We start from the raw sequence: 19824 nt of genomic DNA, 5'->3' as shown, positions 1-19824 counted from the left end.
CGTCAGAAATAGGAAGATAGACTTTGCCAGACTGGATACAGTCCATCTAGTTCTGCATCTTGACTCTGGCACTGTTTAATGTTTCAGAGGAAGATGGCACAGAAGGAAAATATTTTGCAGAGCGATGGCAAGACAAATGGTCTCCACTTGTAACAAGCCAAACACACCCTTCATTTGCAGTAGCCGAGTTGTCCATCAGAGGATTGAGATTTCCAGATCAGTTTAGACACCTCTCCCCTTAAAATTAACAAAAGATGTATATCTAAATCCCCTAAATTGCTTAGAAAATCTCATCCTAGGATATTAAAAGCTTTTCAGCCCTTGCTTAGTCTTTAGACTCTAAAGTTTAGAGTCTAGAATACTCTTTTCTAGTATCAAATAGACACATTAACAGCTAGAGAGTTTAAACCTTGTACCTTTCAACCTTTTGGCATATTAACAAGAAGTACAAAATGAAGATCCTGGCATCATTCAGGTAAGGAACAAACTTTTATTTTCCTACACAAGGCACATATAGGATAATGAAAGAGAAAGAGCCCAGGATCATGAAAGGAAACATCATAAATGAGCATGTTTATTTCTACTATTACTATTTCTGTTGTGAAAGTGCCCAAAATATACTAGATTATTTCTAAAGAAAAGAACATTTTAAAAAATGTGCATTTTTAAGTTTCCTCAAACATGAGTTTCTTTTCAATTGCACAATTTTAAGGCCTTTCCTGTGGTATTCATGGCATCTTAGGGCTGGTCTATACTGGCGGCAACAGTCTACAGGAAATACGCAAGCTACATAACCTAGCTTGCATATCTCCTGTCAATGTACTTACATTGACGTACCACAGCTTTTTCACGGCGCTGCATTGATAGGAGACACCCGCCCATCGACACAGCCTTACTCCTTTCGGGGAAGTGGACTAATTGCGTCGACCAGGGAGCGCTCTCCAGGTCTGTGTAGACCCACTCAATCGATGCTGCTGCATCAATCCCTGCTGCCGAGGCAGTGTAGACATACCCTCAGATAATTAAAGGACCCTAAAGCATTGTGTGTGGAGGTGCCATTTGCCTGCAGAGTGCCCCATTGACTTCAACACTATGGTGCTTCCACACGCAGACAATTGCAGGATTGGGGACTACATTTGAAATATATATATATATTTTTAAATCTATTTTACTTTTCACTCTTTTTGGACAGTGAAAATAGACTGGTTAAGTTTGATTGCTTTTAGTCAGTTTCCTTTTTGGTTCCCATGCTTTAACACATGTCAAAGAGGAATGTTTAAATACCCAGGGTGATGTTCCCTGGTGCAATCTGGACTGGTGAATTGCTCTCACTCCAATCCCCCACTCCTGGAACCTGTTTTACTTTACTCTGCTGTGAGAACTCCCATTCCTGGGCTGTTCATGCACAATCTCCAGCATGTAAGCAGCTGCCAACTAAATGAATGAGTGTTTTTAGCCAGCCACTCCTTGGATTATACAACAGAATGACACTAGCAACTACCCCCAGTCCCAGATTCAACCGTAGGACCGTCCATCGTACAATGTCCAGTTATACCCACTGAATGGTGTAAGCTCATATAAATTCATCAATTTAACAAAGAAATTGATATGTACCAGCCTTGTTACTCCAAATAGTCTCCAACACACTTCATATGAAATGTACTGCTTTAGGTAGAGTAAACAAACACATTTATTAACTACAGAAAGCTTTTCAGTGATTATAAGTCAAAGCATAACAAGTTAGATTTGGTCAAAAGAAATAAAAGCAAAACACATTCTAAGCTAAGCTTAACACTTTCAGCAACCTTACAAACTTAGGTGATTCTCACCACAGTCTGGCTGGTTTCCCTTTAGCCAGGTTTTCCCCTTTGTTCAGTACTTCATTTGTTTGGTGGTGTTTGTAAATGAAGGTGGGAGAGAGAGAACATGGTGAATGCCTCCCCTTTTAATAATATTTCTTCTCCCCTCTGAGGCTTTGCTTCCCCCTCCCCCGCCAAGGGCAAGTGACAAACAATGTCCTTATATGGACTCATCTATGTCCAGAGTCAGTGAGCATTATCTCCTCATGGTTCCAAACTGACCAAGGGAAAGGAGGCGATTCACTTGAGTCCAATTGATCCTCTGTTGATCCCCAGGTCAATCCTTTGGTCTTGGAAGGCCTAGCTGGGTTTTTCCTATGCACGCCTTGATGAGGTGTGAACTGCCCCTCTGCTCCTGGAGAGTTTTGCCTGGACATGTCTTAAGCCATGAGGAAACATCGCTGGGAATATTACATAGTGCAGCCTCATAACTATACATATGAAATTGCAACCATACTACTTATTACTATAGCAATAATGACCAGTACATCATGAGCATTCCAAAGACATTTAACGTGGCATACTTTGCATTAGATATACACAATTATACTATAAAGGTGAACATGGGTGTGCAGGGCGTCACGCCCTGTTTCTTATTTATGATTTCTTTTTAAAAACAAAAGCTAAACTTTAGGCCTCACGTACATGCAAGGATCCCTTCAGAGTCCATTCATTAGTGATCATTTACCATGTTCTTTTTTTCTTTTAAGTATGAGCCTTTTAAAATATTTTGGCTTTTTTCTGACAGTACATCATCAGAGCATCAAAAGGATTTTCTGTTTTTTTCCCGTTTAATTAATCCCCGTACATTCTGATCCTTTAACTGATTTGCTTCAGTACTTCTACAGGGAAAGTCATGCTGGTATTTGGCTTCTGTCCCCAACTGTCTTTTGTGAACAGATAAAAATTAACTTCTTTGCCTATTTGTAGCATCATTTCTCTTTTGCAATAAATTACCTGTGCCATCTTTTACAGCCTTTTAGTCTCTTTAACTAACATTGTGTATTATTTTCATCCCATAGTATCTTAAATTGGGTCACTTTTACTTTACCAGTGTTCTCATTGATCATGCAAAGACATGTGTAACTTAAAAGTATGTTAGTAGTCCCACTGAATAAAGTTAAGTACCTGAAAGTCTTTGCAGGATTGGGGGGATTTAACATAGTCAGCTTGACTATAAATGAACTTTCCTTACCTCTCTTTTAGTTTCAGAGTTCCTTGGTCACCTGCACTGACACAGAACATATGACCAGCTTACTCCTATTACGCTGCTGTCAAAGAAACAACTGTGGAGTAAGATGATACTTAGTGTGAGCAAAATTTTCACAATCTGGCCAAAAGCTTGAAGAAGAGTAGAATGTTAAGAGGCTTTCTCTGATGTAAGTAAATTGATCCTCAAAAGCATAAAGTAGTCCTAGTTATTGGATATTTGTTATTTTTCTCCATAAAGACAAAATGTAAATATATTCCAAAGGGATTAGCCCAGTGGAAGCCATTTATAGTGCAATACAGGGAAATTTCAGTTTAAGTAGAAAGTCCTATTAAATGCACTGAAGAGAATCATTCTACTTCACTAATAACTGGTGTTTTGATATAGTCAAGTTCATTTTAAGGGGATTTCACTGTACTTTAGAGGCCATCTGATGCAAAGCAAAAACAGTTTTCCTCCCATGGCATTTGGAGATGCAACGCTAATACTACTACAATAAGAAGGTAATCCTCGTGAAGGGTGGGGACCTGAACCAAAATCCTGGATCCAATCACCTCCTTAAATATGGGGAAATTTAATTCTGGATGCAGACTTTGGGTCCCATCTCTACCCATATGTGAATTAAGTTACATTGCCTAAAAATAAACTAACTACCATTGGAAAAACAGAAAATGTTATGGGAAGAAGATGGCAACAAATCAATTAAGTACATGATTGCTTTCCATCATCTCATAGTATAGCGTCACTTGTGACCTATGTAAACAAAATCAAACTTGGGAGGGGAGAGAGGAGGAGCAAAGGAGAAACATCTATGAAAACTGAAAGACAATCATTCAATCAACCCTCACTTTCTCCTAGCTCCATCTAGAGCTCAGTTATAACTCACTGCTGTAGCAGTTCATAAAACCCACTACAAACGCAAATCCACTTTCTTAAATACTTAGATTAAGACACACTTGTTTTTAAGAGAGAGAGAAATAAATGGGAAGAGCTCTTTCATATAAAGAACTAATACAAGAATCTATTCATAAAAGACAAACATTTTAAAAAAACAACCTTTTAGTCTCAGACTTTCAGTCTCTCAATGTCATTGTTCTATTTGGTCAACTTGATCATGCATGCAAACCAGCCATGTTTTGATTAAGCTCCCTGCTTAGTTACTCTCATCCAGTAGACATATGAAGGCAAAATTGTTCCTGATCTGCACTGTGAATCTCTACAACATATTTTGCATTTGCTCTGCGCACAATGCTCACTTTGTGAATTGTGTGTGCTGTCTGAGTGAACAATCGTAGAGATAGAAAAGAGCTATTAGCTTATCTAAGCCACCCTTGTACCAGTGCTGGATTGCTCCCTAGAGTACTGTTGGTTAGAATTTTGTCCAGTCTTTTGAGAATTGTTCCAGTAAACAGGACTCTCACCATTATTAACTTGGTGGACTATCCCAAACTTTAAGGGCTGGTCTACACTACAGAGTTTTGTCAACAAAAAGTCAGCTTTTGGCAACAAAACAGTGGAGGTGTACATACTAAAATGCTCCTCCCACCAATGTAAATCCCCTGCAATGCTGACATCATAAAACCACCTCAAGGAAAGGTGTAGGGCTTATGTCGGTGCAGGTAGGCCGACACGGTGTCAGTGTAGATACTGCGTTCCTTACATGGGCTGTGGTCTGTAATTCTTGTCAGTTGAAGAAAGTTGGGCAGTTAGAGCCCAGCTGCTCCCCTGGAAAGCTGAGTAGCTGGGCTCCACTCCCACCTGGGAACAGGGAGGGGAGAAGCCCCGGGTGGCTTCCCTCGCTCCCGGTGGGGATCAGGGAGGGGAGAAGCCCTGGGCGACTTCCCCTGTTCCTGGAGGGCAATGGGGGGGAGGGGGAAGAGCTGAGAGCACTGCCCCTCTTAGGTTGGTGGAAGTGCTCTTGGTAAGGACGCACACCACTGACCCAAGATTGGGTAGACATTAGCCAACGCAATAATTAGTGCCTATGTTAGGTCGACTGTAGCGTAGACAAGGCCTCAGATTGCCCTGTGTCTTTAAAAGAAAATGGAAATATCTTTTTTTAATTCTATAATAGCGACAATGAGGGTAAATTTAAGAGATTTAGCAGTTTCTTGTGTGATGACCAAGATTTGGACGCTTGCATTAGATATCTTGTCTTCCTTACACATTTTTACATCATAAAAACAAGGAAAGTTCTTTGGATAACATTTTCAATTTGTGCATACAGTGGTACCAAGAAATCAAATAGCAAACTAGGCCACATTTTAAAATGCTGGCATGCAAGCAGTTTTCTTCTGTGCCTTATTCTTTCCTTTTTAACTCTGCTTACATAGGTGGCATTCTGCCTTCCAGCAATACTTGCTGAGGTAAGAATGTAATAACTGTTGCTTATATCAGATTTTGGCAACAATTTCTACTTAACCCCTTGATACCCGCAATCACAAATAAAGAGATTAGCAGGTCAATATCAGCATGACTAAAAAGCATTTAGTGCCTTGACATAAATTCACAGGTGATCCTTGATGATACACGGGTGCTATTAGATCAGTTTCCTCCCATTCCAGACTCCTTAAAGGATTCCATTCTTAAGCAGGACTCATTATAGTAACAGTATTTTCCTGAATCCTGGTCTAAAGAGATATATATATTTGGAGTTATAATCTGGCAAAGATTTAAGCATTTCAAAAAATATACAGATACATATCTAGTCTAGATATGTATCTATCTATCTATCTATCTATCTATCTATCTATATTTTACAAATGCTTAAGTCTTTGCCAATTTGTAACTATTCTCTTATACTCCAAATTAATTGCTGCTGAATCCTTACCACAATGTGTTTAGCTGCAGCTAGTGATCATCCAAACCAAATTCATTGTTCAAGGGTCGTGAATGTTCCCCTTCTCCCTGTCCCCCAGGTCAACTCTTGCAAAACAGCTAACTTCTTAAACTAGTTATACTCAGACACTGATCACAACAACATCCTAGCTTGCGTTTTCTTGATGTATATAATATGTGTCTTTATCTCATTGTAAAGTCTCTAAATTGGCACACTCTCAAAGATGTTTTAAATTTTAATAAATGATTCATTTGCAAAATAGTACTAATCATTTTTGTACTGTTAAAATTTTAAGTTAGTCATTTTCCATAGATATATGCTCAAATATATATGTACTATACATTGAAGTATTTCAGATGCCTAGCCAATTTTAAACACTTAATTCATGTAATAGCCCATTTACAGAGACTACCTCTATTGCAACGTAACATTTTATAATTCAACTCTAAAGGCCTGCTTATATTAAAACCCAGTTGTTGGAGTACATTCTGGACTTTACATTTAATCTTAAAACAAGAACATCCATTTTCATCAGTGTAGGAGTCATTTTTGAAACAGTTTGAACTTCATTTGTTTTATCACAAGATCAGAAAATCAGACAACAGAGTTTCAAATGAAAATCTTATTACAACAGTCCCACAATAGCATTTATGCAAACCCTCCTCTGATTCTGAGAACAGTAGCTGGGACTGAATGAGCTTCATATAACAGCTGCACAAATTTAAAAATGGATCCGAGGGATGAAAAAAGCTTATGCAGTTATGTAGAGTCATATACAAGTACTTCAGTGAGCTATAAAAGTAGAAAGCACTTCATCTTCTGAGACTAAAGGCTACAGATTTCCACAATGTCTTCATAGGATGAGAAAGAAGGAACCACTGCAATAAGTCTACTTGTGTTCCAAAAAGTGTATTTTGCAGGCTCACCATCAAGACTCCTAACAGCTTGGTCATAGTCACCTGAATTAGGGACAGGGGTTGTGGTCTTTCTATAGTAAATTTCAAAACTGACAAATGGTGTGTTAAGAAAATCAACAGCAAGCTTGATTTGATACAAAAAAGCTCCTAGTTATATAGATATTCAAAGAATTATGGAGCATATTTGCAAATTTAATTCCTACGTGGTTCCTTCAGTGTTTAAAAACTGTTACTAAAGTGCAGCAACTCCGTAGTTAAGACTGTGTTAGAGAGTTCAGTTTTGATGGGAGCTTTAAATCTTTATTTTGTAAAAATTGCATTAAAATGACAAAAAACAAAAACACAGAATCAGGGGCATGCACAGGAATAAAATTTTCAAGGGGCACTTTATGTGCCCCCTGGGGCCGGAGGAGCTGGCTCTCCCTCCCCTCCCTCGGCTGGAGGAACTGGCTCTCTCTTACCTTTCCCCTGCAGCCAGTGGCGCTAACTCTTCCTTGCAGCCCCGGGGCCAGAGGAACTGCCATCCTCCTGGCCCAGGGTCAGAGGAGCTTGTTCTCATGGCCCCGGAGGAGTTCTGTGCCCCTGCGTGTCCCGCCCCCCCACCCACGCATGCCCCTGCACAGAATAAAGCTGTCAAGCACCATTTGAAATTCTTCCTGGAGGTTTGATAATAGAAGAATTGATACAGAAATAAAGAGTTTAAAAAGCACCCATTTTGACATTTATTTTATTGGATAATCTCACTTTTATTTGTACCATTTTGCAAGAAATCTCACATGCTCTAGGACCTGTTCTTTGGCCACATTTTGCTCATGTGCTGATTTGTGTTTATCAGTTATACAGTTATACATGTATCAGTATATATGTATCAGTTATACATCAGGAATATCTGTCTACAAAGTATTTTGCAACATATTAGCCATAATGGCAATTTTGTTCACCAAATGAACTCATCAATTTTTAATCTGATAATCTGGTGTGTTCGGAATGCTGTCACTCGCTCCTGAGGGAGACAAATAGGGCACCAGAGTGACAGTCCTTCACTGAAACCCAGACAAAAGTTCCCTGAACTGGGAAAGAAGAGACTAGGAGTTCAGTGACAGTGACCTCAGGGTGTTATGGCAAAATAACTTCCCAAATGATTGAAATGTGTGACAGTCAGATGTGTTGATCTATTGATATAAAGGCAAATAATTATCATTAAGCTTTCATGTTAGAGTGCAAATTTGAGTAAGGTTGGGTAAATATTGCTTTCTGATATCAGTTGAATATGGAAGTGAAAGCATTATGGAATGTTTGAGTGTGTTATTGTCAGTGCTGTAGGCAAGAGAAAGGTATAAAGGTGTGCATTCATCTTTTCTGTTAACTTCTTTCCATGCTTTTCAGGTTTTGAGTGGATGAGGCTATGATCTGTTGTAATCTTAACTGCCCCTAAACTTTGACTTTTTTTTGCTAAAGAGCTAAAACAAACTTTTTAGCCATAATGTGACTAATATGCATGAAGCTGAACTTTATTTTCCCCCATCAAAACTAGCCCTGAACATTAATCCACCCTGGATGGGTTTATAATAATAATGAAGAAAAGAAAAGATACTGTCAACATTTGGCCAAGTACACTGATTGCAATATTTTAAAATTAAATTTTAATTAAATTTTTACACCACAGTGGTTTTCAAAGTATTTTTTAATTACATTCCTGTGACTGTGTTCATATCCAAATGGATTTTTGCAATGATTTTTTATACTGTCCATATATTGTGCATACAGATAACAAAACTCAGATAACATTGTGCAAGATGTACAACCTTCACACTTAAAAGTAAAGCATGAAGAAACACATCCAGTAGGAGGAAGGCCTTTTCAGTATGTTTTTTTTTTAATAACATGAAATCACAGATTTAAAAGTCAAATTGTACACTAAAGCATATGCAGAATTTTTTCAGAAACCTACTGAGAAATACCTATGGGGATTTGTCTAGAGACAGATTCTGATACACATATCACACTGAGTAGTCAGTCCTACTGAAAAGAACAGGAGTAATTTTGGATGTACTCAGTGTAAATAAAGGTGCCAGAATTTAGTCCTTAGTAGTTACATTAACTTGTATTCAACTATGAGTTAGGCAAAATAAATGCCTAAGGCAAATTTTATTGTATATATTTTTCCAAGCTAACATAATTATATGTGCTTTGTTTATAAAACACTAAAGGAATGTACATTATGGATGTGGAACATGTGGCAGGAAGAAATCAGATACATTATAGTTAAAACATTCAGTTTCCTGTTTACAGAAATGAAACTCAGATTTTCTATTTATATAAAACCCACCACGTATTGAAAATTCCAACCTTTTGAAATTTCATCATAAATGCCATTTTGGCTTGAAGTTAATAACATTTCTGAAGTTAGAGATGTAAACAAATATGCAGACTTATGGGGAAATTTTATATTCTGTTACTTTTAGAGCATAATGCATGAAGTCAATATAACTGCTGAGTTACCAATATGAAGATTTAAATGATATGGTTCTTTACAATATCACACATTAAATTAGTTAGCGACAGTACCTTAATTTTAAGTGATTTTAAAAAGTAATGGTTCCTTAGCTGACATAGTTCCAGTATCCATTACCCTTCATTTTGTGAGTATAATGTCACATCTGTGGCAAATCACATTTCAGCAGACATTCTTTTGTTATAAAATGTTCTTTTTTATTTACAATTGCATTGATTAAGATATGTCTGCCACAAGCAACAGTAATGCAAAGAACACTGTCAAACAAGCAGCTAAGATGCTATGGAAACTACTCCATGATAACGGTCAAATACTGTATGGCTGACAGAGCAATCAGGAGCAGAGATGCTGCCAGAGGCATGATCTGTTACATACATCCAGCCACCCAGGGCAACCTTCCTCACAGTAAGCTAGGGAATGACATATTGAAGTTTATACTTTGTTGTTCTGCACAGTGCTTTCTCTACCAACTGATGATGGCAGCACATTCAACAGCTAATTGTGCCACAATAGCTCCTGATCTGCAGAAGAGGTACAAGAGCCAGTGTGTTAGCAGCCCTTTCTGCTAGTGATCTTTAATGCTGTGGAGAGATCCTGCCCTGCTGCTTGTGTGGCAGGATCTTTTCCTTTCCTTTTGATCTCAGGAACCAAACAGTAAGGTGCAGGGCAGCATTCAATCCTTAAGGTGTGGAGGAGATTCACATTTAAAATAATATGGAATGTAACAGCTTTAAAATTACAATCACACTAATACACGGAAAAAAACACTTTTTGATGGGTTGTGAAAAGTTAAAAAGGAGAAATTTATAAGTACTTTTAAAGAATTTCTTGTAATTAAAGCTTTCAAAGGTAAATATTCACAGCTAACTCTGAGAATGTCAAAACACGCTGGATTTATCTAAAATATTTATGGGATTTGGGCAAAACATATGGCACGAAAACCATTGCATGTTTTGGGATCTACATTTATTCCTTAACTAATTTTTTCTTATTAATGTATGGAATGCATAATATATGCATATAAACATACCTATGATAATTCCAAATGTCAATAAAGGTCTCTTTAAAAAGTAAAAGTAGCCCTCCTTCAAGCTTAACAAATCTTTTAGCAAATTCTGGAACCTTGATCTCTGCCTAGGATCAAAATGCCTCTTCTCAGAAGTGAGGATAATTTGATAACTTTAAAAACAAGTTTTGTCTTAACTAGTCTATCATTTTCTCCACACACATCTTTTTTAAAAAGTGTTGTCGAAATGAAACATCCTATATATATAATGATCCCTACTGTAATGGCCCAAGAGAAAGGATATTTTCATACAATGGAATCTCATTAACCTTGGAAATGTAACTAACAAATGCCCTGTTTGATGGAAATCTTATATTTTTATGACTAATGAAGTTGTCACTCTTCAGTCACTTCCTCTTTAGGTTGTTGCAGCTCATTCAATAAATCTTTACCAGCTGCTCCTGCTTTTGAAGCAAACAGAATAGCGCCTTGCTTAAAACCCAATGTCTTTAAGCTTCTGGCATAATCTGCAAATACCACATGGATTAGTTTATGTAAATGATGGTTAAGGAAAACAGAAGTGAGAGGTAATGGAAAAGGCTCAGAACCAGGCTTCTCTCACACCCACCCCTGTCTAAGCAAGAAATGCTGAACACGGCTGTTAATCACTTGTTCGCTGCTGGAACAAGATACCAAGTATAATTTAAAAGCAACATCTATGCACAAATGGAGGCAAAAATACTAATGCAAATGATTTTACAAATAGCTGCTCAGAAACCTTATTTCAGATCATCTAATGGCTGCAACAAATTAAAAATAGCAAAATTTTGATGAGGGTCTATGGAAATTCATTTGAATACACACCCAGATACAACAATACAAATCTAATGTCTTGTCTTGACATATATTGGTTTTCTAATGGTACAAAGGTCCCATTTGTAGCAAACAGACTGAAAGATATTGGCAATAAAATAATTTGGGATGATCTATAGGATTCACTTGAGGCTTTGTCAGCTGGGAGCCCCAAGCTCATCCCAAATTCATGTAAATAAAAATATCTTTATAAAACACCAGTATATATTCTCTAAAGACACACATTGCTTCAGAAATACATCTAGATACAAATTTCATAGTTAATGATCCTCTAAATGATAATTACCATTTTCAAGATGCAACAAGTTAGAAAAGTGTATACTGGAATAAACAAGTTCTCATGTGGCTTTTTATTGTTAAGCTTTCATCTCACATTACACTTCGATCTACAAGTTACATTATTCTTATAACCTCAAAACTGATGACCCTTTTAGTAAAGAAAAAAATATATTCTGCAGGGGAGTGTGTAGAAAGACTTGAAATTTAGCGTACACTGTGGTATACAGTTATTGAAAAGATAACTGCCTCATTAACCTAATTATGTGGCCAGCAGTAACCAGCATTTAGCCGAAGTTCCATCAGCACCAACATTCTGCCATCTGCTCACTTCTCCACTCCCAAATTAAGAAATGTGAATTTAAATAGTAGCATGCACAGGTTTGCTCTTTTTCTTGCTCTCTTATTTGTTTCCCTGTGCCACTGACCTAACAGAATACAGGAAGAGCTGGTATTGTGGTTTGGATGAATATTTTCTCTCCACTCATTTCCTTATTCTGTTGTCCCTTTAAGAAGTACAGTACACTCTGGGGGACATAATTATTAGGAGTTACTCTATGTGTATAGACTAGCTAATTTTATGTATAAACACCGTAAGTCTTTATAAAAAGGATATTTGTATCTTCATTAACTTCAATTGTGCCATACTTCAGACACACCTCCACAAATAATGCAGCTCTATCAAAATACCTCATGCTGTTGAAGAGAAAAAACTTGTTAGGACAGGAAGGTTTAAAAGTTCTTCAAGCCATTTTGATCAGGTTTACATAACTGTGTGTGTAATTAAAGAATATTCAGTGAGTTGAGCTTTGATGCTAAAGTTTTGAAAGGACGAGGTTCAATTTACAAGCTCTGATTAACAGCTGTTATAAAATGTTAGCACTCGTTTAGGTGCTGGCACCTTTAAAAATGCTGACAATTTAAAATGCCAGCATTTTCCCCTGAAATTACAGAAAAAGCATCAGTACAAGCACCTAGACAGAACTAAACAGAACTAATGTAAGAAGTTCACTAAAAACACACATTTCCTGATCAAACATTCAACTGACAGTATTAGACAAAGCAGAGTAGAGAATTTACTCTACCTGTGCAGCATCTCTGCAACTCTTGTAAAGCATCCTAGAGATAAGAGGACAAGAATGGCCTTGGATTTCTGGTTGACTTGAGGAGAGCAAAGGTGATCAACCCAACGTTTGAAGACATCAGCACACTCCTCTGAATTCAAACGAACCTTTGGGAGATAAAGAGGAACCACGTCTGAATACACCAATTATATGTAATTAAAGAAAACATTTCTGTGACAAGCCACGTACAAGTTCATTACAAGACTTTATACACTTATATTTTTAAAGATTCCTGCTCAGAGTTCATCTCAAGTTACAACTTCCAAAATCCAAAATGCACATGTCCCTAGAATGATAATAATGAGGAAAATGAAAAAGTGTTTCTCACTTAACCTTGACGTAGGAAATTGGCTTGCTCAATATGCATTTCACTAGCAGGCCTCACTGCAATCAAAAGTGTAAAGGAATTAAACACAATGGGAGAAATCTCAACTTCTCTTGAAGATCTAAAAACTAAAATGGGCAAATAAAAGTGGGACTCATCTATTTAGAAAAATCCAATATGCCCCTCTCCTTTTAACTCTTCTAGTGAAATAGCTAAACAGACTGAAATTTTTATTACTTTAAGATAGATACCTCCCCATTAAAGTTAAATATATCATTTATTTTATTTTAATTATTTTCCAAGCATTGAAACGAATCACATTTTTCCAAACATTGAAATAAATAACATTTTTACAAAAAAGGAGATAATCAGAACAGGTCATTAAAATGTTTTTGACAAATCTTTGGTCACAAACTAGAAAACTGGGAATTTTCACCATTTGTTAGTCCCTAATTCTATTATCCGATCCATGCAAGTGGGCCTCTGTACCCACGGGAAAAGGGGTCTGCCTACAATGATCCAGTTGCACTATAGCTTAATGCACTGGAAATAACTTCTCATTGTTATATTTCTGAATTGATACTGTATGTTCTTTAAATCTGAAGGACTTCAAAATTCACACTCATCTCTGTAAATGTGTCTCGAGGCAGGCCTTTTATGTTCGAAGTTTAATTTATACTTATTTTATTTCCAATGTTGTGCAAACTGTTACAATAAAGAAAATTGCTTTTAAGACCTGGTAAAAGATATAGGGTATCTTTAGCAATTTTAGTTACAGGTGGCATTATTGACAGGGTCATGGAAAAAACGTAGACCCCAACCAGTGAATACAATATCAATGGAACAAAGTTATCAGTGTATTTTAGCTGCGAGCTAACTATATCATTGACAATATATCAACAAAATCAAATGCCACTGCAGTTTAAAATAGGTCAAAAATTGATGCAGAGCGTCTTTGTACTATATAGGTAATGATGTGGATTGAGAAATTACATACTTTAGCAAGCCATGCTGCACGATTCCATTCTCCGTAGGTTTGCAAATAACGACAGGCATCAGCAGCTTTATCTATTAGACTGAGCAACTGCACTCCCTCTGGAAAATAAATATAGATTACCTAAAACTTGACTGTCAGCTAAGGGAAAAAAATAGTTGCTATTTAAGTGTAAACAGATCCCCTCAAAAAGGTTACCTCACTGCCTCTTGGGACACAGGAGCTCCACAAAGACCCCAGTTCTTAACACCCACCTCTTCATACATTGCAGAGCTTTGGAGCTCTGAAGGTTATGCAGGACACCATCTCCCTTTCCATTACATGGCATCTGCAGAGCTTAGAAATGCTCCAAAAGGTTCTCAGGTCTCCTCTGCTTCTCTTTGTCTCAGACAGATATGCTATGGAGATCATTGGACCATGCATACTTAATAAATGTCACAAAATGATACCAAACAACAAGACTGATTTCTGTAAATCATCCTTTAATTTTTTTCAAAAAGTAGCCTACTCCCTAAAAAATATTAGTGTCTAATCACCTATAAACGTAAGTAGTTCCACCACACAACTTCAGAAATTCCAGTCAATCACCTTACGACAAGCATCTATTATATTAGGTAGATGAACATGATGGTATAGTTCGAAGAACCTATTTTATATATTAATGGATTTGAAACAAACTTAAATATAAAAAGACTTTAATTTCGAACCTGCGTATTTCAATTTTATCCAATAAAAATGCTGTTGTTTTGATTAGAATTGTGGCAAATATGTAGAATTAACCATCAGCCTTCTTTGGTATTACCAATAAATTGCAAACAGGTTTTCTGGAATTTTATTAATTATAATAAAAAAATAGACCAACCTATTCAACCTCCTTACTAAATACTTACAATTATGTCTAATGCTTTTTGTACATCTGCCACAGCACACCCGATAAAGCAAGCACCCTATATGGTTTACTGTAAAAAGGGTTTTTTTGCCTAACCACATACATTTCCACAATAATTATCAGTATTACTTGATTACAAGCAAAAGGAAAACACATATTTTACCTGATAGCTTTCCATTTGCTATCATGTTGGTTGCTACCAGTTTAATGGTGCTTTGAGAAGGACCTGAAGAAGTGACGGTCGTGACCAAACATGCCTTGAGCGAATCACAGTAGTAATGTGGGTTTTCTGCACTTGTCTCTAACAGTAGTTGTACTGCTCTGTCAGTCTGGTGAGAAAAAATAAAATTACATCAGCTTAAAAAAACTCACACTTTTGTTTGTTTCTGTTTTAACCTTTTAAAAAAAACCAAAAAAAAAAACCCACCAACTAATGGTTATAGTAACAAGGATAAGAGGAAAAAAAATCTATTTTTTCAAGTTTGTTTACTAACTGACTGTGGTCCCAATTCAGGAAAGCATCCTAGGTAAGGACAGCACTTAAACAAATGTTCTGATTAGGGACAGGATTAAAGCAGGTGCTTAAGCGCTTTCCAGAAAGAGGGCCTACATAGGGGAAACAGTAAATTGAGTATGCAGTTTTTCCCTGTTTGTGTGGTGTTTCACAGAGCAACAGAGGAAAGAAAAGCCACTTAAAAAGTAGGGGTGAAATAAGACTGTATAAGCAAAGAAACTGGTCAGGAACTCAAGAGATGGTACCTGAAATAACCTAGCACTAATTTTTTGAATTGACTATATTTAAAGTTGATAAGTTAAATATTTATGGAGAAATGTGAAAAGCATCATATATACTTAGTACAATCTGATTTTAGGCTGCATTGGTTGTGTTGGTATATCATCTCCTGGTGACAGATGAAGATCAATGATCCAAGTAAAATCTTGTAGATCTGACAGGAGTCTTTGATGCCAATGTCTATGTCATCTTGTAAACTTTCCTGCCAATACTAGCAGTATTTCCCTGCAACTATTAAGCTAGCTGAGCAGCTTGATTATTTTAATTCAGAGAACTCAAAGGGTAGGACCCGTTTGGTCATCTGACTGAAGAAAGACCCACGTGGAGTTCCACAAGAACAATGGTGTGTTGTGGTGCCTTTCATATTTAGATGATGGTTTCCATTTCATTGGACCCAGATGGTGTAGTGGAACAACATACCCAACTATCTTGCCAAGACTGGGTCTTGGTTATAGGCTAGTTTGAAGAAATTTGGCCTAGTTAAGACAGATATAATGCTGTCTGGATAGAGGAAGTATTGAAAAGAACACACAAAACCCACATAAACAATGGGCATTACAAACAAAACAAAACAAACAAACACAAACCTGTCCCAGGAGGAGAAGCTGGTCAGCACATTTCCTGGTGTGATCATAGGTTGATCTTTTAACCTCCTGCAGGTGTACCCTTTCAAGCTGAAATTTCTGCAGAGAAAAATTAAAATGATTATAAATCTGAGAATAAACTGAGCTAACATATAAAAGTGAACTTTTTCTATAATATGAATTGGAAACACCTGCCAAAAATATAATGTGATCTTAAAAATATATATAAATCTGAAGTACATATAAATTAAGATCTTATAAGACTATGATATACTATTTATTAAACCAAAAAAAAACCCCAACCTTTAAAGAGAACTGAGTGTTTTAAGTTCACAATAACAAGTACAATGAGTTAAGGGTAAAACTCCATTATTAACACACAGTCATGAACTTTTTATTTTGAAATGAAAGTGAGGCACTTATATGTAGGGACACTAAACTAAAAAGGGAAGAAATGCTGGTGTCATATTGTTGCTTTGGTCACATACTTATTAAATAATATTTAAAAACAGTTCGCAATACCTGGAAGTAGGAATTTTCACACAGTATGTCATAGCATATATCCAATGGGTTGATCAATTTTTCTTGAAGACTATCTGTACTTTTTGCAGTTAGCGCTTTTTCCTGAGAGAAACTGTGCAAATAATGGGCAGCAACACTCCAGAAATGCAGTTCAGATTCATCCCCATACAGTCTGAGAAGTCAAAAATCAAAATGAAGCAAACCCTACCATTACACATTGTAGCTACAACATCAGATTAGTTTAAATTCTTGAACCCCATAATACAATCGCTTGTAGCCATAATACTGATTATCTAATACTGTAGATTTTTTACACATACTACTAAGTAATTGTTTTGTATTTTAAAATAATTTCTTTATTCAGAGAATAAGGTACATTCTTCTTGGCATCACATATATTGTGAGTTACCAATGAGACTTCTTATATGTGACATCACAAACGATCTCTTCTGAAATACATTCAACAAACTAGGAAGTAGCAAGTTGAAGGAAAGACTTTTACAAGGTTAGTTAAGACTCAGTGAATCTCTCCACAAACTAGTTTAGCAAAAGCATTCGGCACTTATATCTATCCTTCATTCAATTTTCTGGGTTGTTTTATGCTTCGCCATTAAGACACCTTTTCAACATTAGGAAAAATCAATCATAAAAGCTTGGAAGCAACTAAGAAAAAATGCATAACAGATTAAAATGGTTATGATTTTGGCAGAATGACAATGGTCATGAAATTAAAAAAGAGCCCCACTCTCTCTTTTCCTTTGCTTGTATATGGGCCTATGTTTTAGGTTGTAAACTCTTTGGGAGAGGGACTGAGCTTACTCTATATTCCGCAAAGCACCTAATACACTTTTGGGCATTGTACAAATAACTACTATTTCAATATGGGTATGGTAGTTTCTTATAGCTTTATAAAATGCAATTCTGTTCAACCATGTTAAAAGAGTCTTTCAACTGTAAAATAAAACTCACGGCAAATACAAATCACTTACTAAAATAATCACTTAGACACCCATCCTTGAAATACATACACATTTTTAACTTTATGTACATCATTAGCATCATTCATTTTAATAGTACTACATACATGCTTAGTTAAGCACATTTGTAAGTGCTGACAGGATCAGGATTATTTAAAAAAACCTTTCGACTTTATCTGAATCTCTGTTACCTTGCAACCAGTAAACATCTCTGCAACAGAGTAAATTCAGGATCAAGCACAAGTTTCTTGATGTCACTGCAAAAACAGAAAGTCATACATGAACTGTAATATGCTGTGCAGGATTTTTAAAAACAATTACTAAACATTAGACCTAGGAATTAAAGTTTAAAACCTAAAACAAGCCTTTTATTTCATCTTGTCAGACAAGGAAAGTTGAAGTTTAGCTTATGCTGACCTGAACAAAGGCTTCTATCAAATAATATTTAATCGTGGCAATAGGAATTATACAAAGTTTAAGTGTGCTTATAACTTCACAGGAACAATTCACCGTTTATCAATTTTAATAGTTAAAGTCAGTCTAATTGTCAAGAATGCCTTCTAGCTTACATGTATTGCAATACAGGTGAACTACCAGAAGTGTGTACTTGAAGCTGTAATATTGGTTTACAGCAATTCTATGTATTATAAAATTAAATTAATAATGATGTCATAATTATGTAACTATAATCTGGATGGTGCCACTGGACAAATACAAAAAAATTTAATACTTTTTAAAAATCTGTGAATTCAGGTTTTGCATGCATTTTTCTGCATACAGATAAAAATTGGCTTTTGGGAGAGAGGGTGTGTGATTCCAGTTTCCTGGCTGCAAAGACTGCCTTAATAGTTTAAAATGAAGGTACTGCCATCCTGTTGGCTATGCAAACAGGGAGACGAATGTAATATCACCAAAAGTATGAATTTCAGCCATGAAGAGTAACTTATCTTGAAAGGGTAGGATTTTCGAAAGTGCCAAAGTGATATTTTTCTAGTCAGGGTTTAAAATTCTGCATAAAGTTTCAAATCTATAATTTTTTTTTTTAAGATCCTGCATCAATTTGGCCCAGCACTGCACTCTGAGGACCAGACCATGTTGAGAAACACTTTCCAATAAACTGTGAATGCTATCTGAATTTAAATGCTGAGTATTCCTGGACCTCCTGCTAGCAGTCACCATTGCCTATGATATTAACAACAGTACAACCAAATGTCACAAATTAGACACGAGTTTTATCCCACTTTAATGTTTGATACAGTAAATTATTCTGACTGTTAAGCCAATATTAAACAATTTGTTTTAAAGAAGTTCTCCCATTTGGAAAAAATTCTACTCTTACCTCTTCATTAGACAAAGCTAGTTATTAAGTAAGTTACAATAAATGAAATTTTAACAACCGTACTTATCTTTAAACATGTGAAATGTTTTAGTAGAAAAATAAAGTTATTCCGGATTGCTTGCTAAATGAAAAACCAATCATTACAACTTTTGCTGCTGTAACCTCATTCAAAGCGGTATATTGTTAAAACATTAATAAAACAGTTCTTACTTGGACAATGAATTCAGCTGTGTTTGAAGCAGATTTTTAATATTTTCATTCTCTGGATAATCACTGCAAAGAAAACATTTGATTTAATAGGTATATAGTCTAAGGATTTTATATTTCCTCATTAACTACATTGACAATATTACCTGAAATAGAGGAAGAGTGTTGGTTATGTACAACACTAAGCATGATGGAAGCAAACAGCAATATTCTCATATCCTTAATGAAAAAGCTTAAACAGAAAACCTTGGACATCAATTACTAGTTCCAAGATATAATAATGGCCTGTTCTTCACTTCCCGCTCACCCTCATTACTGCCACATCTGTGTTACTGTCTCCCTTCTCTTCCCATTTACTTCTTACTCACTCACCTTTAGGTCTCCTCCTTTCTCATGTTGCCTGCCCCTTCCTAATCCACAATCCCACTTGTCCACACACATCTTTTTCCTACCTCCACTTCTTTCTCTATTGCTTACTCCTACTTATTTTCAGCAATCTTGACCATCCTCTTATTTTTACACTTTTATGCCCAACATGTCCAATGTCACCAATTTCCCACACTGGTCCCTCACTC

The 19824-nt window shown here is 36.3% G+C and overlaps 1 protein-coding gene across 3 annotated transcripts in view; it reads right to left on the bottom strand.

Moving 5' to 3' along the window:
- Positions 1–7540: 7540 nt before the first annotated feature.
- Positions 7541–19824, bottom strand: part of WDR11 (WD repeat domain 11) — a 70109-nt gene continuing 57825 nt past the window's right edge. For 2 of the 3 annotated variants that reach the window (XM_067561335.1, XM_067561337.1), the window contains exons 21-29: positions 19253–19315; positions 17895–17960; positions 16727–16898; positions 16208–16303; positions 14991–15156; positions 13942–14039; positions 12581–12726; positions 12112–12191; positions 7541–10900 (exon numbers count right to left, since the gene is read on the bottom strand). In XM_067561335.1, the coding sequence (XP_067417436.1) occupies positions 10743–10900; positions 12112–12191; positions 12581–12726; positions 13942–14039; positions 14991–15156; positions 16208–16303; positions 16727–16898; positions 17895–17960; positions 19253–19315 (1045 nt within the window). In that variant the 3' untranslated portion in view covers positions 7541–10742. Of the gene's footprint in view, positions 10901–12111; positions 12192–12580; positions 12727–13941; positions 14040–14990; positions 15157–16207; positions 16304–16726; positions 16899–17894; positions 17961–19252; positions 19316–19824 lie in introns of those variants that run through there. The other variant, XR_010922189.1, reaches the window with a different exon arrangement.

Source organism: Emydura macquarii, unplaced genomic scaffold (genome assembly GCF_026122565.2).
Source record: "Emydura macquarii macquarii isolate MOO-44397 ecotype Brisbane River unplaced genomic scaffold, CSIRO-AGI_Emac_v2 contig_2372, whole genome shotgun sequence".
Classification (NCBI taxonomy): domain Eukaryota; kingdom Metazoa; phylum Chordata; order Testudines; family Chelidae; genus Emydura; species Emydura macquarii.
This window is presented reverse-complemented; position numbering and strand designations above follow the sequence as displayed.